The 22,937-nt window shown below is 50.9% G+C and overlaps 1 protein-coding gene across 2 annotated transcripts; it reads right to left on the bottom strand.

Annotated features, from left to right (window-relative positions):
• Positions 1 to 10,939: 10,939 nt before the first annotated feature.
• On the bottom strand, positions 10,940 to 15,070 carry PPP1R14A (protein phosphatase 1 regulatory inhibitor subunit 14A). Of its 2 annotated transcripts, XM_065899267.1 has the most exons (4): positions 14,675 to 15,070; positions 12,727 to 12,807; positions 12,072 to 12,104; positions 10,940 to 11,181 (listed from the first exon to the last, which is right to left on the bottom strand). In XM_065899267.1, the coding sequence occupies exons 1-4, from the start codon at positions 14,873 to 14,875 to the stop codon at positions 11,053 to 11,055; spliced, it is 444 nt and encodes a 147-aa protein (XP_065755339.1). In that variant the 5' UTR covers positions 14,876 to 15,070; the 3' UTR covers positions 10,940 to 11,052. The 2 variants fall into 2 exon arrangements, with proteins under 2 accessions (XP_065755339.1, XP_065755340.1); XM_065899268.1 differs by lacking the exon at positions 12,727 to 12,807 and having other exon boundaries at positions 11,053 to 11,181; positions 14,675 to 14,875.
• Between the last annotated feature and the right edge of the window lie 7,867 nt (positions 15,071 to 22,937).

Raw genomic sequence — 22,937 nt, 5'->3', positions numbered from 1 at the left:
CATTATAAAGAAAACGGATTTTGTTCTAAGTGCAATCGGTCATCCTTGACTCTTCATTTTCACACACACCCCAGACCCATCAGCAAATGCTGTTACCTCCACATTCACAAAATAGATCCAGAATCCACCCACTCTTCTCCCTTCACAGCCTCCATCCTGGTACTGCTCCCCTTTTGCTCCCCCCCCCCCCGCCCCCACAGTCCATTTCTGTTCTCTCCAGGGCAGCCAGAGTGAGCTGCTTGAAACAGCTGGCATCACAATGCGCTCTGGCTCAAAACCTCCAGTGGCTTCTTTCACACTTTTTAAAGAAATATTTATTGATTTATTTGGTCGCTCTGGTTCTTAGTTGCAGCAGGCGGGCTGCTTAGTTGCAGCTCGAGGGCTCTTCAGTGGTGACATGAGAATTCTTAGTTGAGGCATACATGGGAGATCTGGTTCCCTGACCAGGGATCAAACCCGGGTCCCCTGCATTGGGAGCACAGAGTCTTAACCACTGCAGCACCAGAGAAGTCCCTTCTTTCACACTTAGAAAAAAATTCAAAGTCTTTACTATGCCCTCTAGGCCCTACTCAAACCCGTTTCCAACCCCCATCACACTTCTGATCTCACCGCCCTTCTTCCTTCCCTTGTCTAACTTTACTCCAGCCGCACTGGCCTCCTCCCTGTTCCTGGAACGTTCCAGTCCCACTTCAGCCACAGGACCTTTGCACTTGCTGTTCTCACTGCCCAGAATGCTCCTCCCCCAGACACCTGCATGGCTCCAACTCTCACTTTATTCAGGTTTCTGAATGTCACCTTCTCAGAGACAACCTCAGCTAAGATGGCATCCCCCAGAATCTCTCTGTCCTCTTAAAAGCTTTCTCCTTCTCCCAACACTTACCATAACTCATCATGTTGTAGGCCTATTTAGTTACTTGATTGAGTGTCTGTCTCCACTCCTTGGACTACCAGCTCTATGAGGCAGGGATTGTTGTTCATTCCACTGCTGTCTCCCCAGTGCTTAGAACAGGGCCTGAAAAATAGCAGGTGCTCAACAATTATTTGTTGAATAAATAAATGAATCAATTAGTCATTACCCTCCACGTCTCTCCCCATTGTCTGGCTCTGCAGAGTGCAAGCAGCAGGGAGAGAGAGTCATGTGGGCTCCAGGCTGTGCCCTCCCACACACTAGGACCATCTGAAGGGGACTTGGTGGGGGGGGGCGGGGGGCGGGGAGGGGTTGTATTAAGGAAACCTTCCCAGCAGAGGGTCTGGAGCTAAAGCTTCAAGGCAAAGAGAAGGGAGAGGTCAAGAGGCACATTCACTCATTTCTATAGAGTATCACTGTCCCCAGCCCTGTGTGGGCATGCTGGGGACACAGCAATGATGTGTCTGATGGCCCTGCCCCAGGCAAAGCCGTAAGCTCACAGTCCAGTGGGGTAAAAGACCCACCACCACACGATGACAGCCAAGGGTGCGGGAAGCCAGGGCAGACGGCAGGGCTGGGATAGAGGAGGTACTCGGGGCTATGGGAGCCCAGAGGAGTCTCCTAACCCAGCCTGGGGGTCAGGGAGGGCTCCTTGAAGGAAGTTCCAGGAGAGTCTTTTCAAGTCCTGACCCCCTGACCTCTCCATACACAGGGAAAGTCCCTGTTCTGACCTCTTGGGGCTCTGGGGTCTACCTATCACCCAAGTCTTGGGAACAAACAATTGCCCACGTTTGTTCTCGTCTCCTAACCTGGAATGCAAAGGTTTGGCCACCAGAGGGCACTGTGGCCTCAGTCTTTGTCCAGACAGACTGTTCGTGAAGCCTCGGATCCTGGAGGGACACTGTGGGGCCAGTGGGACCAGCCAGTGGAGACACTGGCGCCCCCGCTATGAGCTTCAGACCCTGCCCAGGACCTGGTCACCACGGTCTGAGTCCCTCCCGCCAGAGGCTCCTGTGGAATCAATAGACCTTCTCTGTCCCAGACCCCTGAGGGCCCAGCTTGGGCCTCCGAGAGAGACACTTGCTAAGGCCCCCTGATCCCTCTCTTCCCCGCTATTCTTCAGAGAGTACAGCCCTCCCCTAAGCTGCCCTTGGGGTGTTCAGACATGACCCTCAGAAGTCTCCTACCCAGATGAGGATACTGAGGTACAGAGGACGTGAGGTTGGGGGGAGGTGGTCACCAATACCAGGGCAATAACAATTAATAATAATAACAACAATACATAAGGTCCCATTGACTTAGCTCCTCCTGTGTGTCAAGATGGCTCCTGAGCTTTTTACAGGTCTTATGTCACTATCATACAGACCGCACTTAGGAAGCAGGACTCTCCACCTCAGAGTCAGACAAGGCAACTTGGGCTCATATAGACAATACCCTCACCAAAGGTCCCCACCTATCAAGGTGGGGAGAGCTGGGGCTTGAACCCCTGTCTCACTCAGAAGCTAAACCACAGGCCACCTCCCTGTGCTACTCTGAAGGGGGTTGCTGACTTCCTGTGTCAGAATCTGCTCAGGCCCTCCATGAAAACGCCATCCCTACCCACCCTCCCGCCCCCCAGTCCCGGGGATCCAGCTTCCCTGAAGGCAGATTCCAGAATCTCAGGTCTCAGGAGGCAGCCCCCAAGTCTTTCTAATGACTGTAAAGCCCTGAGAATCATGGTTTGTATTTCGGCACAAAGGCAGAAAGAAGAAACAAAATGCAATTGAAGGGATGGTTCTCAAGCTCTCAGGTGGGGAGGGGTGAGGGTATGGGTTTGCAACAGAGGCCCTAGAGTCGATGGTGGAGTGTGGGCTCCGCAGACCACCTTCCTGTTTCCCCAGTAGCTCTTCTGGAACTTTTTGGTACTTTGGTCTTCTCATCTGCAAAATGGGAGTAATGGTTCCAACCTCACAGGTTCGTGGTGAGGATGCTTTGGGTCCATGTAGAGCCCTTAGCGCTTGGCACATTTTAGCACACAATAAATATTATCTGTGATCCTCACATCATCGTTTCCTGTGGCTGAACACCTACTGTGTCCCACTCCCAGGCTGAGGGTTTTACATACATAATCTCAACAGCCCAGAGACGTGTGGTCCCTGCCTGGAGATCACAAGGAAATCACAAAGTCTGGACTTGGACTCAGGTTTGCTGACCCAAAGCACCCTCTGTGCTGCCCTGATGGGCACTCTTACCTCTGCTGGGCCCTGCACTAACGTGTACACTCACGTGACCCTCGCAACAATCCCGAGACCGGGGATAAGGTGAGACCATGTCAGGTAGGACCATAAAACCTAGGGTAAGGAGTTTGGGTTTGATTCTGAGGGTACGGGGGAGACAGTGGATCGTTTTCAGCATGATCTCCTTCTGTTTTTTGTTTTAAAATATTTATTTGTTTGGCTGCGTTGGGTCTTCGTTACAGCATGTGGTGTGCGGGCTTCTCTCTAGGTGTGGCACGTGGGCTTAGTTGTCCCGTGGCACGTGGGACCAGGGATCGAACCTGTGTCCCCTGCATTGGAAGACAAATCCTTAACCGCTGAACCACCAGGGAAGTCCCCATCTCCTTCTGTTTTAGAAAGATCCTCATGGCTGCAAGTGTGGACCAGACTGTGGGGACAAGGTAGGAGGCGGGAGACCTGGGAGGGGGCTGAGATGGCTGGGGTGGGAGGATGGGGCCAGGGTCAGGGCAAGAAGGTGATGAGAGGCAACAGAATGCGGCTGCTGTAACAAATGACCATGAACTTGTCAGCTTAAAACAACAGAAATTCGACAGAGGCATGGATAAAGAAGATGTGGTACATGTATACAATGAAATATTACTCAGCCATAAAAAAGAACGATAGAATGTCATTTGCAGCAACGTGGATGGACTTAAAGATTGCCATACTGAGTGAAGTCAGAGAGAGAAAAACAAATATCATATGATATCACTTATATGTGGAATAAAAAAAATGGTACAAATGAACAAATTTACAAAACAGAAATAGAGTTACAGATGTAGAAAAAAAGCTTATGTTTAGCAGGGGGAAAAGGGGGGGAGGGAAAAATTGGGAGATTGGGATTGACATATACACACTACTATATATAAAATAGATAACTAATAAGGACCTACTGCACAGCGCAGGGAACTCTACTCAGTACTCTCAATGGCCTATACGGGAAAAGAACCTAAAAAGGAGTAGATACATGTGTGTGTATAACTGATTCACTTTGCTGTACAGTAGAAACTAACACAACATTTTAAATCAACTATACTCCAATAAAAATTTAAAAACAAAACAAAAAGCACCCAGAAATTTATGCTCTCACAGTTCTGGAGGCCAGCAGTCAGAAATCAGTATCACTGAGTTGAAATCAAGGTGTCAGCAGGGCCACACTCCCTCTGGAGGCCGTAAGGGAACATCCATTCTTTGCCTCTTCCAGCTTCTGGTGGCTGTTGATGCTCCTGGGCTTGCGGCCTCATCACTCCAGTCTTCAAGGTTCCATCTTCACATCACCTCCTCCTCTGTGTGTGTGCTTCTCACCCTCTGCTTTTGTCCTATAAGGATACTTATAAGTGATGGTATTTAGGGCCCACCTGGATAATCCAAGATATTCTTCCCATCTCAAGATCCTTAACTTCGTCACACCTGCAAAGACACTTTTCCCTATAAGGGATTAGAACCGGTAGCTTTGGGGCGCCATTTTTCTGCCTACTACAGCAGAGTGGGCAGAATTTGCAGATGGATAATTTATGGGGCGCATGGGAAAGAGTCCGTGGAGTGTCAAGGAGGATGCGAAGGCCCGTGGCCTGAGCAGCTGGAGGGATGGAGGCGCCAGCACCGAGATGGGGCTGGAGCCAGAGGGGCAGGTTTGGGAGAGCCCAGGAGCTCAGCTTCAGAAGCAGAAGCCTTGAGTTTGAGATGTACGTCAGGCATCAAAGAGGGGCTGCTGGGTAAGTCCGGACTTTGGGTTAAAGAGAGAAATTTGGGTGCATAAAGTGAGACTGGATGAGCTCTCCAGGGAGAGAGGAGGACCAAGGTGGAGACCTAGAGTTGACCATCAGTACCAGATCCAGAAGGTAAGGAGGAGCCAGTGGGGGTGCTGACAAGGAGCTGGCAGGGAGGCTAGAGAGGATCGGGAGAGGATGGCCGGTGTCTCAGGAGCAAAGGAGACAGGGAAGGATGACGGCTGATGGGTCAAGTAAGACGGCAACTAAAATGTGACTTGGATTACCACCAGGGGGACCCTGACAAGAGCACTTCCATGGAGCAGGGGATGATGGACAAGTAGAATGTGAACATTTGATTGGAAAGAGTGCAGAAGAGAACTGGAGCCATCTCTGGGGAGAAATTTTGCTGTAAAGGGGAGCCAAGAAACAGGGCTGTGGCTGGAGGAGGTCAAAGAGTTTTGTCTTCTGTTTTGTTTTAAGATGGGAGGAGTTACAATACATCTGTATGCCAGCGGGAATGATCAGGAAGGTGACGATGCAGGGGAGAGGGGAGCATTGCTGGAGCAGTGATGGAGACAAGAGGAAGCAAGCGAGTCCCCAAGTGGAGGGTCAGCCTTAGTGAGGCTTGATCCGTATCAGGAGGAGGAGGAGACGTGTGGAGCAGACGCCAGGAGGTGGGAGACTGAGGACATTCTCTCCTATGGCTTCAGTGAAATGAGCTGGGAGCAGAGATGGGGGAAAAGAGAGAGGATGCACAGAAGGCCCCTTGAGGGGCCAGTCAGGAACTCAAAGTTTTGAGCTCTTAGAAGAGGACAGAGGCGTGGAGTAGAGGCCAAGTTTGATTTAGCCAGATTGGGGGTTTCCCAAGTGAGAATAATAAAGAGAGGGAGTTGAGGGGGGATACAAGGGAGCCACTTTGGTGAGTGACCACAGACTTGCAAGGCTGAAGGACAGTGAGAGGGGAGGGGGATCGATGGGGCTGTAGGTCCTGTCAGGGCTGGGGGACTGAAGGGAGGGAGTTGAGAGAGAGGAGAAGGTGGATAGAGAGCGAGAAGCATGAAACTGAGATTGGAGGGGCTGTGTTTATCGGGCATGGGCATGACGAGGGCCAAGGTGGCTGGAGGGGCCGGGGTTGGGCAGAGGACCAGATCCCTGGCAGAGAGGTGGTGGGGGCATGGGGAGGCTGGGGGAGGTCGAAGGAGCATCTACCTGGATGTGAGGATTGTGTTAGGAGTGAGTGGTGAGCCAGGTGGAAAATGTAAGAGACCGTGATCCCCACGGCCATAGTGACCCCAGCACCCTCAGGAGGCATCCCTAACTGGAAAAGGGGACTTGGGTTCTACTGGATGGGCGGTCAGCTCTGGGAACGACATCTGCAGCTCCAGCTCCATCAAAGACCCGCACGTGAAAGGTAAATCTATTAAGTTTATAGAAGAAAGTGTGGGTGACTTCCCTGGTGGCGCAGTGGTTAAGAATCCACCTGCCAGTACAGGGGACACGGGTTCGAGCCCTGGTCCAGGAAGATCCCACAAGCCACGGAGCAACTAAACCCGTGCGCCACAACTACTGAGCCTGCGCTCTAGAGCCCGCGCTCCACAACTACTGAAGCCCGCGTGCCTAGAGCCCGTGCTCCACAGCACAGCAAGAGAGGCCACCGCAGTGAGAAGACCATGCACCACAACAAAGAGTAGTCCCCGCTCGCATGCACAGCAACGAAAACCCAATGCGCCAAAAAAAAAAAAAAAAGAATAGACACCAGAGAACTTGTTCTCTCTCTTTCTGCCATGTGAGGATTCAGCAGAAAGGCAGCGGTCTGCACGCTAGGAAGACAGCCCTCACCAGAACCCAACCATGCCGGCACCCTGATCTCGGACTTCCCAGCCTCCCAAACTGTGAGAGAATGAATTTCTGATGTTTAAACCACCTAGTCTATAGTATTTCATTATGGCAGCCTGAGCAGACGAATACACTCAACACCACTTCCATCACATTTTGTTTGTGAGAAGTGAATCCCTGAGGCTGGTCTGTTTTTAAGACAAGGGCAATGAGACACCACCTTTTGATGGAAAGTATAGCAAAAAATGTGTGGACATGTCACAGTGATATTATTCTTCATTTTCTTGTATTAACTCCATAGTTTTATTCTTTACATTTAGGTCTTTATTTCATCTGGAGTCTACCTGTGAGTCTGTTCTGTTCCTTTGCTGTATTCATCTGTTCTTCATCAATACCACACTTTTTTTTTTGCAGTACGCGGGCCTCTCTCTGTTGTGGCCTCTCCCGTTGTGGAGCACAGGCTCCGGACGCGCAGGCTCAGCGGCCATGGCTCACGGGCCCAGCTGCTCCACGGCATGTGGGATCCTCCTGGACCGGGGCACAAACCCGTGTCCCCTGCATCGGCGGGCGGACTCTCAACCATTGTGCCACCAGGGAAGCCCAATACCATACTTTTTATTCCTATGGCTTAATATTTGGTAGAGCAAGACTTCCTCACTTTCTTTTTTAATGTTGGCTTGGTTATTTGTACATATTATGTACAACTGTGGTTCTTCCTCCATACAAATTTTAGAATAGACTTTACCAAGTATCTCAAAAAATCCACCCAGAATTCTGATTGAGATTGCTTTGACTTTATTGGCTAACTTGGAGAGAGCTTACATGTGGATAATATTAAGATATCTTATGCAAAGGCATGGATGGTCTCATTTTTCCAAATTATCTTCTATATCCTTTATTGGCATATTAACGTTTTTTCAATCAAGGCCTTATATACCTTTAAGTTGTTAGATAAACTATAGTTTTTGTAGCTATTGAGAACTGCACAAGTTTTTTGTTTGTTTTGTTTTTTGCTTTTGTTTTTTGGTGCTGAAGCCTGGGAACAAGCTTTTAAAATTATGTTTTAATTGGCTGTTACGGTATTAGTGAAATGATATGGATACTCATAGGCTTATATCAACCATGATACACCCTTCGTGAAGAGCCTTCCTGCCCCCTTTATTTATTGTGAAGAATTTCTAAAACGTTTTAGCCAGTTGTGAATACCAATCATATCATCAGTGCGACGCCGTTTCCAATGTTTATCATTCTGATTAGCCGAGTCTCTGGTGTTGATCTAAGACGGGCGAGTGCTTTGCTCTAGCTACTTCTGGAGCCAGCTCTTAAACAAATGCCGGCGACCAGCCCTGGAGTAGCTGACCGTTGGGGGTGTAGTTTGTTTAAAACAACCCGCATAGCCGCGAGAGGACGCTAAGGCTTCACTTCTAGTCGAAGAGGGTTACCGTGCGCGGAGAATGCGACCCTGTTACTGGGCAAGCACCCGCTGTGTGCCAGGCGCTGCTCCGGACGTTAGGAATACAGCCGTGCCTAAGGAGCTAATATTCTGAAGGTGGGGGGAGGGTAGACCGACAATAAAGTAAACTAATGCATAATTTCAGGGTGTAATAAATTCGTGGAGAAAATCAATTATTGTGACAGGATAGTGACAGAGAGTGGCTTCTTACATAAGGGGCTCAAGGACACCTGTCTGGAATTACATCTAAATGATGATCCCTCACTTGGGCGGAGTACTCCGGGCAGAGAAACGTCCAAGCGTCCAGGAGGGGAAGAGTCTCGTGGGAGTGAGGGGGGTTGGCGGGGAGTGCAGGTGAGGGAGAGGAGAGGGATGAAGGATGACAGGTGGGCGGGGGGGGGGGGGGGGGGGGGCGGGGGCGGGTGGAGCGTGTAGCGGGAGACTTTGGTTTCTCATCTGAAGCCAAAGGAAGCCCGTGGAGGGAGCAGGGTGGATGGAGACAAAAGTGAGAGGGCCTTCCCTGGCGGTCTAGTGGTGAGTGCTCTGCGCTTTCACTGCAGGGGCCGTGGGTTCGACCCCTGGTTGGGGGAACTAAGATCCTGCAAGCCATGCAGCACAGCCAAAAAGTAGATAAATAAAAAGTAAAGTGAGTGAGAAAAAGCATTATTTGGCTGCTAAGTGGGAAACAAGATCACAGGCCCTGGGAGGCAGCGTGAGGAGGTGAGTGTGGCAATTATGCAAGGGTGGTGGCTCAGGTACACCGTGTCCTTTGTGGCTTTTCCTTAGCAGAGCGCCTGTGATTCAGTGTTCCTAAGGGACATCTTGCTGGCCAGGGATGGCGGCTGTAAGGGGCTAATGGTCCAGCCCCTCCCTACAATGATAAGGTTGATGGTAACGCTTACTTTGTGCCCGGCACTAGTCTACAAGCTATGTATTTAAACCTCACAACCACCCTGGGAAGTAGGTACAATTATAATCATTTTCCAGATATGGAAACTTGAGGCACAGAGAGGTTAAGTGACTTGCTCAAGACCACACAGCTAGGAAGTAAGACAGATGGCATTTGAATCCAAGCACTAACCCCGGAGTCCATGCTCTTACCCACCATGGTATGCTGCTTCCCGATCCTTTTGTTGTAGCCTTGTTCTCAGGCAAATTGTATTGCCCTTTAGACAGGCTACCTCAGAGAGCTGTCAGCAGTCACTAACACCTTAGTATGAATTAGTCCACCTCTTCTTGCCACTGAAGAATTGCAATGTATGCTAAAGCTGTGGCTTATAGGGGCACTGTAGTGTAGAAATATTTGGGTTCTGGAGTCATAATGCCTGTGATTAAAACCCACTGCCACTTCCCAGCTGAGTGATTTTGGGCAAGTGTCATCACTAATCTGGGCCTCAGTTTCATCTTCTGTGAAGTCCCCATTTTCCAGATGAGGAAACTGAGAGGCTCAACACACGGCACACCCAAGACTTTGCTTGGATGCAAGGAGGAGGGATTCCTCCATTACACTCTCTATCCAGTTGTGTGGAGGGCAGGGGGCACTGGAAGCCTGAGGTCTGTCTGTACAGGGACAGCAAGGTCACCTGAAGGGCTCGACACAGCAGGTGCTCCTCGATACCCCTCTTCTTCAGGGTCGGCTTCTCTTCCTGCCAGATTAGAGCTGGAACCCCTGGGATGGGTGTCTGATCCTGGCAGGGCTGCTGGGCAGCACTGCATGGGCATGGGGGTCGGGGCCCCAATTTTAGGCAGTAGAGGTGAGACGGGAGGTGTGCTATGATCTTGGGGGAAGATTCCCCAGTTCCAGTCTGGCCCCAGTCCTAAGCACAGCCACAATCCCACCCCATCTCCTGACTGTACACAGCTGGGACTACTATTGTTGAAATAATGAAACACTTCCACAGTCTTTAGTAAATAACCACTACCCACTCCTGATACCCTTGCCCTTCCCCTGAGACCCTTCAGGGCCCTCCATTCCCCAGCATGAGCATGCCCCAGCCCAGGGGGCTTCCCTGATCCAGCTCTGAGGGACTTGCCCATCCTGACTGGTAGATGGGCCTGTCAATATTTGGTATCTTCCCTGGCTCAGCCCCAATATCAATCCCTCCTCCCACCAGTTCAGAGTCCTCTGATATGGGTATCCATTTCACACAAACTCCTATGCATCCTTCAAAGCCCTGCCTAAATGTCACTTTCTTCAGGAAGCACTCCTAGATTTCTTCACCACCCCAAGAGTGAACAGCTCCTCCTACTCCGTGGGCTCCCAAGTATCTTGGACCATGCAGCACACTTTGCTCGAATCCCCTGCCCACAGGCCCTTCTTCCCCACCACTGTGTGAGCACCTTGATGCCAGAGACTATCTTCTGCTATCTTTGTGTCCTCAATACTAATGGCCAGGGTAATCATACAATAGATGCCCAATAAAATCTATGGAGAGGATGAATGGCTTGTTCCCAGTGCACTGTGGCCACATCAGGCACATTCAGTCCTGTGCATCTCCTGTGGCCCAGGGACCCACGGGTGGTCCTCCCTACAGGAGCCCCCCTGTGCCACCCACACACTGAGGCCCTGCTGCCTGGGACTGGGCCAAGGCTGGGGGAGGTGAGGCGAGGATGTGAGTCCCAGGCGTGCAAGGTCAGCAGGGCCTGTTCTCATGCTCCCTGGCTGAGGAGTGATTCTCCATCTGCCCGGGCCAGCTGAGGGTGCTGGGACATGAGGAGATGCAGCAGGAGAGAGGGAGGTGCGGGGAGGAGCTCAGGGAAGCCCACAGTAACCAGGGAGAAGAAAACAGGCACGCAGTGTTATTGTTAGAGAACCATTAAATACAACTTATAAACAAGCCAGGACGGCGCTGGGGGAAGATGGAGGGGAGTCACAGAGGCCAGAGAGGGTCAGGGCCGCGCAGTCCGGGCTCGGTCCTGGAGGGGGCTCAGGCTGCCGTCACCGGAGGGGCTGGGCTGGCGGAGGCCTGGCTGCTTGTGGAGGCCTCGCAGCTTCACCAGCAGCTCCTGGACGAAGTCCTGAGGACAAGGCGAGGGTGCTGAGAACAAGGGAGGGGTGGGGGCACGCCCTGCCCAGCCCAGCCCTTCTGACCTGGGCCCCTCTATTTCCTGCTTCCTGGTCAGTGAGAGGGGGAAGGAGGTGGAGTTAAGGAGGGGTAGAGGCTACAGATGGAGAAGAACATGGTGGGGGGTGGGGGGAACAGGGAGAGAGAGATGGAGAGAGACAGAGACCCGTAGACAGAAACCAAGACATAGATGCAGAGACAGAGAGAGATGCAGAGATAGAGAGAAATGAAGGGATAGGGAGAAACGAAGGGACAGAGCCACAGAGAGACATGGAGATATTTCTCGAGCCAAGAGATTATCAAGAGCGTCCCCAGGGACAGAGGCCTAAGCTGGCTCCAGGGCAGACAGACACACAATGACGTTTGTCGCTCAGGCAGCCCAGAGCTGGTTAGAGAAACATGAATATTTTTCCCTTTTAAAGCAGGGAAGGAAGTGGGAGGGGCTAGGCCGCTCAGGGCTTGGAAGGATAGGGGGGCCCCTGAGAGGTGGGGAAGGGAGCCCCAGGGCGGTGGAGGCAGTAACAAGGGAGAGAGGCAGAGAGAGGTGAGCGGGCAGACAGAGCGCAGCAGTGGCAGAAATAGGAGACAGATGGGGCAGCATGTCAGCAGGGAGGCGATAATGGAGCCCCGGGGGCAGATGGGAAGAGAGGGGACAGGAGTGAGGAAGACAAAAGACGCCACTGGAGATGAGGAAAGGCCATGGGAGAGGCAGGGCTCCCAGAGTTCCCTCTGCTGGTCCTGGGCACAGCCAGCTTCTTCCCTCCTCCCCGGAGACCGCCCCCCAGCCCCCAGTCAAGGTGCAGGGGGCACAACAGGGCCTGGAATGGGGGATGGAAAACTCACCTCTGTGGGGTTTGTACACGACTTTAGGAGTCCCTAAACAACCCCCCACAAAAAAAGAAAAGAAAAGAAAAGAAAATAGTAAATGACTAAAACATATGCCCCGCCAGCCCCTTCCATTTCCCGACAAAGCCCCAAGGTAGCAAGACAAATGGTAGTCAGACTCCAGGTGGACTGGCCCTTGTGGCTTCAGGGGAGGAACAAGGCCCCAGCATCTTATAGAGCAACTGGGGGCAGAGTTGAGTCAAGAAACTCAGCACCAAGACCAGCGCTAGATCCAGAGAGGGCCCGAAGGGCACACAGCATTTCCTGGCCTCTAGGAGAGCACAGGCCGAAGAGCAAGCACACTGCGTCCAGGCTGCCTGGCTCTGACTCCCAGATATGTGCTTTCTGAGCTATGGGACCCTGGGCAAGTGATGAGATCTCGCTGGGCCTCATTTGCCTCAAGTGGAAAGCAGCGATAATAATAGTGATAATAGTGAGACGGAGATAATAAACCCTTCAGAGGGTTTTGTGAAGATTAAATGAGTTACTAAGGGTAAAGCAATTGAAACAGCGCCTGGCACTTAGGAAGTGCTCAAGAAACATGTTAACTATTGATATGATTTGTAGGGAGGTGCAGGGTAGGGGGCCGGGGGCGGCTTTCCCCTCCAGCTACCTGGATTTTCCGGCTTCTCTCCTCTTCACTCTCTAATTCCAACAATTCATCGATGTTGACCTCATCGGGCATGTCTGCCTCCTAAAAGGCGGAGAGGGAGGGGCGTCAGGGTCCCTTTCCCCTCCCTCCCCCGCCTTTGTCCAGGTCCCTGGAGGAGCCCCAAAGGCCCCGGGGCCCAGCTGGCGGGTTCTGGAGCAATAATGTGGCAGTCAGGGACAGCACCGCCAAGGCAGGACATCTGGGTGTTGGGGGGAGGGGTGACAGATGGGTTGACAGAGGCCCGGGAGCCTGTACCATCTCGGATGCTGGCCCCTGGGCCTCGGGAGTCTTGGGCCTGGCACGGGTCTCTTGCCTTGGCCCTTATTCCCACAGCGGGAAACAGGCCTGGTGGAGTCTTGGAATGTCAGATTCTGGGATTCAGGAGAGGGGTTGGCTTTGCCCTTTCAAGGAAAAGTTTAAGCGCTAGGTGCAGGGGAGGGAAGCTGGCAGGCTAGAGCCTGCTGGGGGTGGCCCCTTGCCCCAGGGCACCCAAGCGGAGAGGGCTTGGGTCAGTCCCCAGGGCCAAAGCGCAACCCTCAAGTCCAGGAAGCCCCCCAAGGTGGGTGGGAGAGATAAGCCACAAGCCCGACTTTGAGCAACCAAGAGGGGGACCCTGGGATGGCCTCTTGGGGCAAAGGGCAAATGCAGGCTGGCTCAGTAACCCTGTGGGGGGCAGAACCCATCTGTCTGAGCAAAGAGATCCCAGAGGCTACAGAGTTTTGCCTCCCCTACGCAAAGTTTTGCTGACTCCATTGTGGGTTTCAGGCCTGGGTGGTCAGGGGATTGTGTGTGGCATGGAGTGTCTGTAAGTGTGTTACCTGCCTGTGTGAGTCTCTGTGTGTGAGCCAGAGCCTGATGCCAAGGTGCCAGGGCCGGCACGAGGGTGCAGAGGTGTGTGACGTCATGCACGGCCTGTGCAGGGGCCTGTGGTCCTACGGGTGGGCAGTGGGCGACTCCGGCTTAGCTGTATTTGTCTCACCGTCATGCGTCACTGTAGCATATGCTGAGCAGTAAGTGACCATAGCTTGTGCCCTGTGTGTCCACCGGCAGCTGCAGTTTCCGCCACTGTGTGTCTGGAGGTGCCCATAGCTCACGTGGTTTTCTGTCTGGGCGTAGCTATAATTTCTGTTATTTTATGTCTGCACGTGGCTGCAGCATCTATCATTGCGTTTGTACGTGATGATCGTGTTTTGCCTTTAGGAGATGATGGATGGTCGTTAACTTGAATCACTGGGCGTCCGGGCGTAGCTGTTGTAACTTGTACCGTCTGCGAGCCGCTACAGCCTGTGCTGTGTGTATCTATGAACAGCTGTAACTGGAGTCCTTTTGTGTGGGTGTAGTTGTGTTGTGTCTGCATATGGCTGTGACCTGTGCTGCTGTGACTGAGAGCCTGCGGCTGTAGCATAGGTTGATCCGTAAGCGACCCCAGCTTGTGTCCTTGAGAGTCTGTGCGTGGCTGCTGCTTCTGTCACTGTGTCTGCGAGTGGCCATAGCTCGTCACTGTGCACGTCTGTGAATGCTGATGCTTCCTTTGCTGTGCAGCTCCGTGTGGTTGTATCTCCCCTGCCACCATGTATATGTTTGGCTTTAAGACATCCCCCTCCCCCCACCCTTTCTCCAGATATGGCCACTCCAGCTCCCCAAGTTTGCCTCCTCACCTCCCATACGCTAAACCCCTGGTGCTCCCCTGGTGTTTGGACCCAAGTGTCTGTGTGCACAAGCAGAGTGCCATGGAGGGTGGACGGTGAGGCCCATGAGTCCAGGAGCGTGCGTCCTAACGTGCGAACGAGGCTGCACCAGCGCGCACCAGCGAGCACAAGCAACCAGAGGCCCTCAAGGCGTAGGGAGTCCGGGCTCAGGGTCTATCGGTCCGGGACTCCCCCTGCAACCCCACCTCTCCCCGTCTCACCCTGCCGCAATAGAGCTCCTCCAAGCGCCCGTCGATCCACTTCTCCACGTCCAGCCGCCGCTGCAGCTCCCGCCGGTCATACTTGACGGTGACACGCGCGTGTCGCTTCTGCAGCCCCCCGGGGCTGCCTCCCGGTCCCCGGGCCCGCGATGGAGCCTGCAGCTTGCTCAGCACCCGCTTGCCCAGCCGCTGAGCTGCCATCGTGGTTCTGGCCCCGGCCCCGGCTCCGCGCTGTGAGCTTTCGCCTGGCGGCCAGGGGGCCTCTTACGGGCCGGGGCGGGGCCGACCGGGGGCGGGGGCTCGGACTCGCAGGGGGGCCGGCCCCGCCCCGGCTGCCCCGGGCCTCAGTTTCCCTGCCTGCAAAGCGAGGACTGACCGCTGCGCCGGCGTGAAGCCCGCGGCCGTGCCTGGCTCAGGTATGGGCGGGATCCGGGAGCCCCCGGCCCGATCGAGCAACAGGGGCTCCCGGGGCCTGGATCCGGGGGGGCGGGTCCGGGATGGGCTCTAGGGAACCCGGCCTGTCTGCGCCCTCTGGCGGTTGCCAGGGACAGTGCACGAGCCCCTGTGCTACCTACTCTCTTTGCAAGGGAAGGTTAAGCCATAGTACTTAACGGTGCATCATTTGTTCCTTCTTTCATTTATTCACTCATCCATGCATTCATTCGTTCATATTCACTCACTCTACTCAACAAATATTCATTTGACATCATGACATCTGGTCTGTAACTGCCCCCCCCCATATCAGACTCCTCATGCCAGATAGCATCCAGGGGTTCTCTGTGCCTTTGGTTATCACCAGGCTCCCCGTCCTGAACTTCCCTAGGCACTGGAGATAGAGCAGTGAACCAAACAGACAAGTCCTCATGGAGCCGGCGGCATTCTTGCGGTGGAGGCAGGCAGTGACATAATAAGTAAGTACAGTATATTATACAATTTATTAGAATATGATATGAAGCAGAAAATGAGAAATAGAGTGAGGGTGGGGTTACAGTTTTAGCCAGGGTAACCAGAGAAATCTCTTAGCTCGCAAGTCTTCCCACTTTAATTGAAAGCAGCAAGAATAACACTTCAAAACTTAAATGAAACTTAAATTTGGCCATGTCCCTCCCCTGCTTAAGACTATCCATAACTAGGCAATGGTTTCTTAAATATGACATCAAAACCAAAGCAACAAAAGAAAAAAAATAGGAAAATTGGATATCATCAAAATTTTAAACTTTCATTTTAAAGAACATCATCAAGAAAGTGAAGAGACAACCCACAGAATGAGAGAAAAAATTACAAATCATATATCTGAAAAGGTACTTGTAACTAAAATAAATAGTTGTGTAATTCAATAATAAGATGATCCAATTTAAAAACAGACAAAGGATCTGAATAGACATTTCTCTAAAAAAGATATACAAAAGCCAATAAGTACATGAAAAGATGCCCAACATCATTAGTTATCAGGAAGTTGCAAATCAAAATGACAATGAAATACCACTTCACACCCAGTAGGATGGCTATAATTTTTTTTTAATGGAAAATATCAAGTGAGTGTTGGCAAGCATGTGGAGGAAGCAGAACCCTCATACATCGATGGTGGGAATGTAAAATGGCGTAGCCACTTTGGAAAAGTCTGGCGGTTCCTTAAAAGGTTAAACTTAGAGTTACCATATGATCAAGTAATTCCATTCTTAGGTACATACCAGAGAATTGAAAGCAATGCTCACACAAAAATTTGTACATGAATGTTCATAGCAGCCAATAGGTGGAAACAACCCAGCTCATCAACTGAAGAATGGATAAATAAAATGTGATATATCCATATGATGAAGTGTTATTTGGCAATAAAAAGAAATTAGGTACTTATATATGCTACAACATGGATAAACCTGGAAAACATGCTAAGTCAGTGAAACGAGACACAAAAGGCCACATGTCACATGATTCTATTTACATGACATGTTCAGGGTAGGCAAATCCATAGAGACAGAAAATAGATTGGTGGTTGCCTGTGGCTGAGAAGATTGGGGGAAGTGGAGTGACTGCTAGAGAGTCAAGGGTTTCTTTTGAGGATGATGCAATTTTCTAAAATTGATCATGATGATATGAATATCATGAATATACTATGAATATGAATAGTATGAATAGCTCTATGAATATACTAAAAACCATTGAATTGTACACAATAAAAGGGTGAGTTGTATGGTATGTGAGTTATATCTCAATAAAGCTGTTATATTAAAAACAAATGCCCAGAGCTCCCCATTGTTCTGGGGCAATCAAAGCTCTGCCAAACACAGTCCCATGCCAGCACCTCTGCACTCTGTCTAGGAAAGCTCTTCCCTAGAATGTCAACAGGGCTCACTCCTTCATCTCCCTCAAATGTCACCTGTACAGTGAGTTCTTCTCTGACCACCCTATTTCATATTGCAACTCCCATGCCCCTTACCTGGCTCTATGTTTTAACCATAATGCTCACTGCCTTTCCACATTGTATATAATTTACTTGTTTTATTTACCGTCTGTTTTCCAACTAGTAGTGTACCAAAGGGAGGGCAATAGGAGTGGTCCACCTTGGGTACAGGAAAAAAGGGGTGCACTGTCTGTGGAGAATTTAAAAATAATAATAAAATTGATCAAATTTGGCCAAGCTTTTATTATGCCATGTGACAAATTCTAAACAGTATCAGTGATAAAATAATGCTTCCACCCCCAGGAAAAAATTGTCTGATGGTCTACTGACTGAATTGATGCAATACTGTTGAGTTTTAATAATATATATGTAAGCTTCAAATTATTTTTATTACTCTATCCTTTAGTAAACATTGTATTTGTATTAGTTTTTTATTGCTGTGTAATAAATTAGCACAAACTTAGCATCTAAAACAGCACATGTTTATTATCTCATAGTTTCTGTGGATCCAGTCCAGTCATGGCTTAGCTGGGCCCTCTGCTCCAGGGCCTCACCAGGCTGCAATCCATGGGTCAGCCAGGGCTGCTCTCTCATCAGAGACTCAACTGAAAAAAGATCTGTTTTCATCTGTTGAGGCTGTGGGGATGAGGTCTTCATTTTCTTGCTGGCTATCAGTGGGGTTTGCTCCTGGCTCCTAGAGGCCACCTACATTTCCTTGCCATGTGGTCTTCTCCATAGATCTTCTCATAATGTGGCAATTTATATCTTTCAAAGCTAGCAACGGAGAATCTTTCTTTTCAGTCCACGAAGACAGAGTCTTACATAATATAATGTAAACCTCCTTTGCCATATTTAATCGGTAAGAAGCAAATCCCAGGTCGTGCTCACACTTGAGGGGATTATACAGGCCATGAACATGGGGACTGTCCAACATCTGTTTACCACAATATTCTACAGTAGCGGGTCCCAACTTTTTTGGCACCAGGGACCGGTTTTATGGAAGATAATTTTTCCACGGACCAGGGGGCAGGGGGGGATGGTTTCGGGATGACTGAAGCACATTACATTTATTGTGTACTTTATTTCTATTATTATTACATTGTAATATATAATGAAATAATTATACAACTCACCATAATGCTGACAGAAGGCAGAGCTCGGGCTCAGGTGGTAATGCGAGTGATGGGGAATAGCTGTACCTACAGATGAAGCTTCACTTGCTCGCCCGCCCTCCGCTCACCTCCTGCTGTGTGGTGTGGTTCCTAACAGGCCACGGACCGGTACCAGTCCGTGGCCCAGGGGCTGGGGACTCCTGTTCTATAGGGAAGTCAATATAGAGAACTCTCAGGTATACAGTTGACCTCTGACATATGAAGACTCAGCTCTGTGTGTTCATTTTGAAAATAAGTTCATAACAATTTGGAATCATTTGGGCTTGTTTCAGGCATTTCTGTGATTCTACATATTCTTGCATTTAAATAATAGGTTAGAAATTTAAATGATAGCACACTGATTGTAAAGATGAAGAAACTATTCTGTCATTCTACACATCCTTTGGAGTTTTGGGGTTTAAAAATTTAAAAGACTGAATCAGGGTATGAACTGTGAGGTATAATATTTTTATTTGGTAAGTACAAATTTTCATCCACACATGAAATATTTCACTGAATTTGAGTAATATCTTTAAAATGGAAATTTATTCATTTTCAATTATTAATTTTAAAATTAAAGAACAAATAAAATAATGATTCTTACATGATTATTATCGAAAATAATTTCCTGGTAGAGAGGAGGTATAAAAAAATGATCCACCTCAGGTGTTGTTACAGAACTGAATGTGGGTTTGCTCGCCTGCCACACAAAACCAATTTACTGACACTGGGTTGTGGTAAAGGAAAGTACAGCATTTATTTGCAGGATGCCAAACAAGGAGGAGGGGCAGCTTGTGCTCAAAAGATGGGATCTCCCCGATGGCTTTCAAGGAAGGGGTTTTAAAAGCAACATTTGGGGTGAGGGTTGTAGCTCGTGGCCTTTCCTCTGATTGGTTGGTGGTGAGGTAACAGGGTGATGTTTTGGGAATCTTAATCATCAACCTTCTGGTTCCAACCAGTCTGGGGTCTAGATGCTTGTGGTCAGCATTTAGTCACCATCCTCCACCTGAGTAGGGGTCTTAGTCTCTGCAAACCAAACTCAAAGATATGTGTCAGATTGTTATGTATATCTCTTGAGGAGGAACGGACTCTGTTTTATCACTGAACTATTGTTTCTTGCCCCTTTCCTTTGTTTCTGCGTTCCTTTACTTCCTCAACTAGTAACTGTTGAGTCTGCTCTTTGGAACTCAAGGAAGGCCTAAGAGACCAAAGCCTTTTTCTACAAACAAGAAACAAAGGGCTTTTGTACCTGGGAGGGCCCCACAGGGTCCTGCTTGGTTTCAATCCCCCTTTTCTTTGATACTCCTCAATCCTGAAGGGCACAGGGGCAGGACAAGAAACAGAATAAAATTTTGGATCGAGAGGTTAATCATAAACTTGGTAGGTCCTCATTGCAAGATTAAAGAAGATGGCAGGCATAAAATCTTAATTGTTTAAGGTAAACACCACTTTGATAACCCAGTTAAGGCTCTTCACATATTATTATGTCTGCAGGGAGGCCAAGTAGTGGGTGTGGCCCTGGCTCCTGTAACACACTGACGTCTTTCTTGCTTCAGGACTTTTGCATTTGCTGTTTGCTTAGAATGTTTATTCATCAGCCTTTCTTATCCTTCAGGGTTCATATCAAAACCGCCTCCTACACCACCTGTTCTCTGTTAATCCCAGCCCTTAATTCATCTCCTTCATAGCACTGTTAGGTGTTTTAAATAATAATATACTTATTTTAATTATCCTGTTGGCTACTCCTATGCCTGCCCTACTCCATCCTCTTTTCGAGATTCAGCTCATATATCCCTCTTCCAGGAAGTCCCACCTGGCCCGGAAGCTGGTCAGATGCCTCCTCTGGGTTTTCCTCCTTTCAGGTCTGATTACTCTGCCTGTGCTTCCCCATCACAGCCCTGACACCTATCCTTCTCTGGTCAATTATCTGTCTTCATCTAAGTACTAGGAACTGTGGAGGCAGGGTCTGGGGCTCTTGTTCATTCATGGGTCTACGACCTCCTCTGGGAGCCCTCCGTGGCCCTCTCTCAGGCTGAATGGGAACTTGTCGGGGCTCCCAGGTCTTCCACCACGCAGCCTCCGATCACTTAGCCTGTGCTTGTGCTGTCTCATTCATAATCACTCTGCCCTATGCTTCTGTCATCACTGCGCTGGGCTGTTCCTGTCTGGTGATGAAAAGGACCACTCTGGCGTGGTCACCTCTGGGTAGGCGCTCAGTGAACTTTGGAATTTAGGAAGAATAAACCCCTCGCCCTCAACGGAAGGTTGAAGCAAGATGGGCAAAAAACACAGGTTTCCAGTATGAGCACGTCTGCGACCTCTCCTCCCACCCAGAGGCCCAATCCAAGAGGGAAGGTGCTCGGACGTGGTCAACAAGCCCACGCGCAAGGGCAACCGGAGCCCCGAGGTTCAACCTGCGAGCGCCGGCCCCTGGTCTAAGTCCCACCGGGGCGAGGCCGACGCAAGTTCCGCCCCTTTACCCCAGTGCCAGGGGCGGACCCAGGTGCGCCCAGGGAGGAGGACGGCCGCTCAGGTGCCTGCTCCCTGCGCCTGCGCTCTAACGCGTCCCGCCTCGCCAGGTGCGCCCCGCCCCTTCCCTGGCCTTCCACCTTCGGCAGCAGCTTCGAGGCAGCCGCCATTATCTCTGGCAACCGCGGAGTGTCTGGGGGGTGTGGCGGGGTTCTGAAGGGTGGGGGGTGTCCGGGGCAAGCGAGGAGCGAACTAAAGCATCGTGGGCGCAGGAGGCAGAGTGTCCGCACACCAAAGGACCGAGAAAGGTGCTTCCCGGAGACTCCTGTGTGACGAGGGGACGCGCACACCTGAACGCAGCGCGCTCCAGTGCGCGTGCGCGGCAAGGGTCTTCCCGCACCTGATCGCGAGACCCCAACGGCGAGCAGCTCGAGGCCTCGCCTGGGCGGACCGGTGGAGCCAGTCATGGCGCAGCTCTGTGGGCTGAGGCGGTACTGGGCGCTCCTCGCCCTGCTGGCATCGCTGCTCCTCTCCGGGGCTGAGGCGGCCGACGAAGAACGTGGCGCCCACGGTGAGGGCCCGGGCGGGTCTCCTGGGAGCTGTGGAGGGCTGAGAGGCCGAAGGCGGGGCGTTAGGGGCAGGGTCGAGGGGGTAAGTGGGGGTCTGAGGAGGCCCTGGGCAGGGTCTGAGCGGGGAGAATTGGCGGGGGAGGAAGTTGGGGCGACTTGGTGAAGCTCAGGGTGTGTAGCAAGACCGAACCTTGGGAAAGAGGTTTGGGAGCCCTTGGGAGTGAGGACAGGCGGAGGAGCCCGGCCTGGGAAAAGTTTCCTGTGAATGAGGGAGGAGACTAGCGCTGTTGACCAAGAAGAGTGGCAGTGCCCCTTCCTGTGGCAGGAAGGAGGTGAGGGGCCGAACAGAAGACCAGCCTCTTCCTGGCAGAGAAAAGTTCCAAGAAAGTCCAGGGAGGCCAGCCGCAGCGGGTGGGGCTTGGATTCGGGGACCTGGTGGCCGTTTTAGCCTCAGGAAAGAAGCCCTCACCCCCACCTTTTTGCATATTGGACGGCAGCCTCCTGGGAAACCTTTCTGGTTCAGCTGCAGCAGAATGCCTCCAAGAAGAAGGGGGTTTCTCAGTGGTATCCAAAGGAAGGAAAAGAAAAGCAAAAGTGTTGGGGGGAAAAAACTTCGTCAGGGTGCAAGGGGGGGAGCCTCTTGGTATAAGAAGAATATTGGCATTGAGAAGCTGGGCTTGGATTCCTTGGCCTGGTCCTTAGAGGTTGGCGGAGGGGAAGGCTCAGTTTAAACCTCTCAATTCTGTGCAAGTTTGGCCTGAAAGGTCTTTTTGAACAGGTGTCGGTCTAACCTTACTGCTTCAGACAGCCACAAGGAGGCTTTGAAAATAGATCTCTTGAAAGAAAAATTCGTTGGTTCAGCAAAATTTATTGAGCCTCTGTTACGTGTCAGGGGCAGTGGTGGCAGCAGTGATAACAGTTGGGACTCAGACAAGCCAGGTCCCTGCACTTAGAGAGCTTATATTCTAGTGGGATAGACAGAGACAGGGAGTAAACATTCAAATAAAGAGCATTCACCACAGTATTAATTACTAAGACGTAATTGAGCGGGGTGAAGGAGACAAACAGGGATGATGTAAGACGATGGGCGCCGCTTTAGCTCTGGTTGTCAGGGGAGGTCTCAGGACAGTGGCGGCTGAGGGCCAACGTGAAGAGCAAGTGGCAGCGACACAGAGGCTTCAGGATCCAACTGGAAGCAGTGGAGTTCAGAGGCCTTGAGGCTGGAGCAAGCTTGGTGGTATTGGAGGAAAAGAGATGACAGTGTGACAAGAGCAGGAGTGTGTTGGGCGGGAGAGGTGGGGGATTGGAGGAGGATGCCAAGTGGGGAAAATAGGCAGGAGCCAGGTAGCTTTACAGGCCAGCGTTTTGGATGGAAAGAAAGAAAGCAGGATGTATGTGCACCAAGTCATCACCTGTGGTGTCTTCTGAGGACTGTTAATTTCCCTATGCCTGAGGCAGAGAGGAAAAATTGAGTTGTGGGGTGGGGAGTAGTGTTAAGAGCCAGTGGGGAGAGACTCAGCTCCAGGGAATTAGGAACGCAGGCGTTGATCATTCTTGTGGTCTGAACTAGAATTTGTCAGCCCTTCCGGACTTTTTTAGGGGAATTAATTATGTTAGGATATACTTTCCAGTTACCTGGCCTGGGACTTTATCAAAACTGAGTTTGGGGCTAA

The sequence above is a fragment of the Phocoena phocoena genome, chromosome 20 (assembly GCF_963924675.1).
Source record: "Phocoena phocoena chromosome 20, mPhoPho1.1, whole genome shotgun sequence".
NCBI classification, from domain to species: Eukaryota; Metazoa; Chordata; class Mammalia; order Artiodactyla; family Phocoenidae; genus Phocoena; species Phocoena phocoena.
The sequence above is the reverse complement of the archived record's forward strand: the minus strand, read 5'-3'. Positions and strand labels throughout refer to the sequence as shown.

Bases quoted from the DNA above. Each gene is read 5' to 3' on its own strand.
- PPP1R14A (XM_065899267.1), bottom strand. From the start codon at position 14,875: ATGGCAGCTCAGCGGCTGGGCAAGCGGGTGCTGAGCAAGCTGCAGGCT. The intron at 12,808-14,674 runs GTGAGACGGGGA...TCCGCCTTTTAG, and splicing joins AGGAGCTCTATTGCGGCAGG to GAGGCAGACATGCCCGATGA. The intron at 12,105-12,726 runs GTAGCTGGAGGG...GGGGTTGTTTAG, and splicing joins AGAGAAGCCGGAAAATCCAG to GGACTCCTAAAGTCGTGTAC.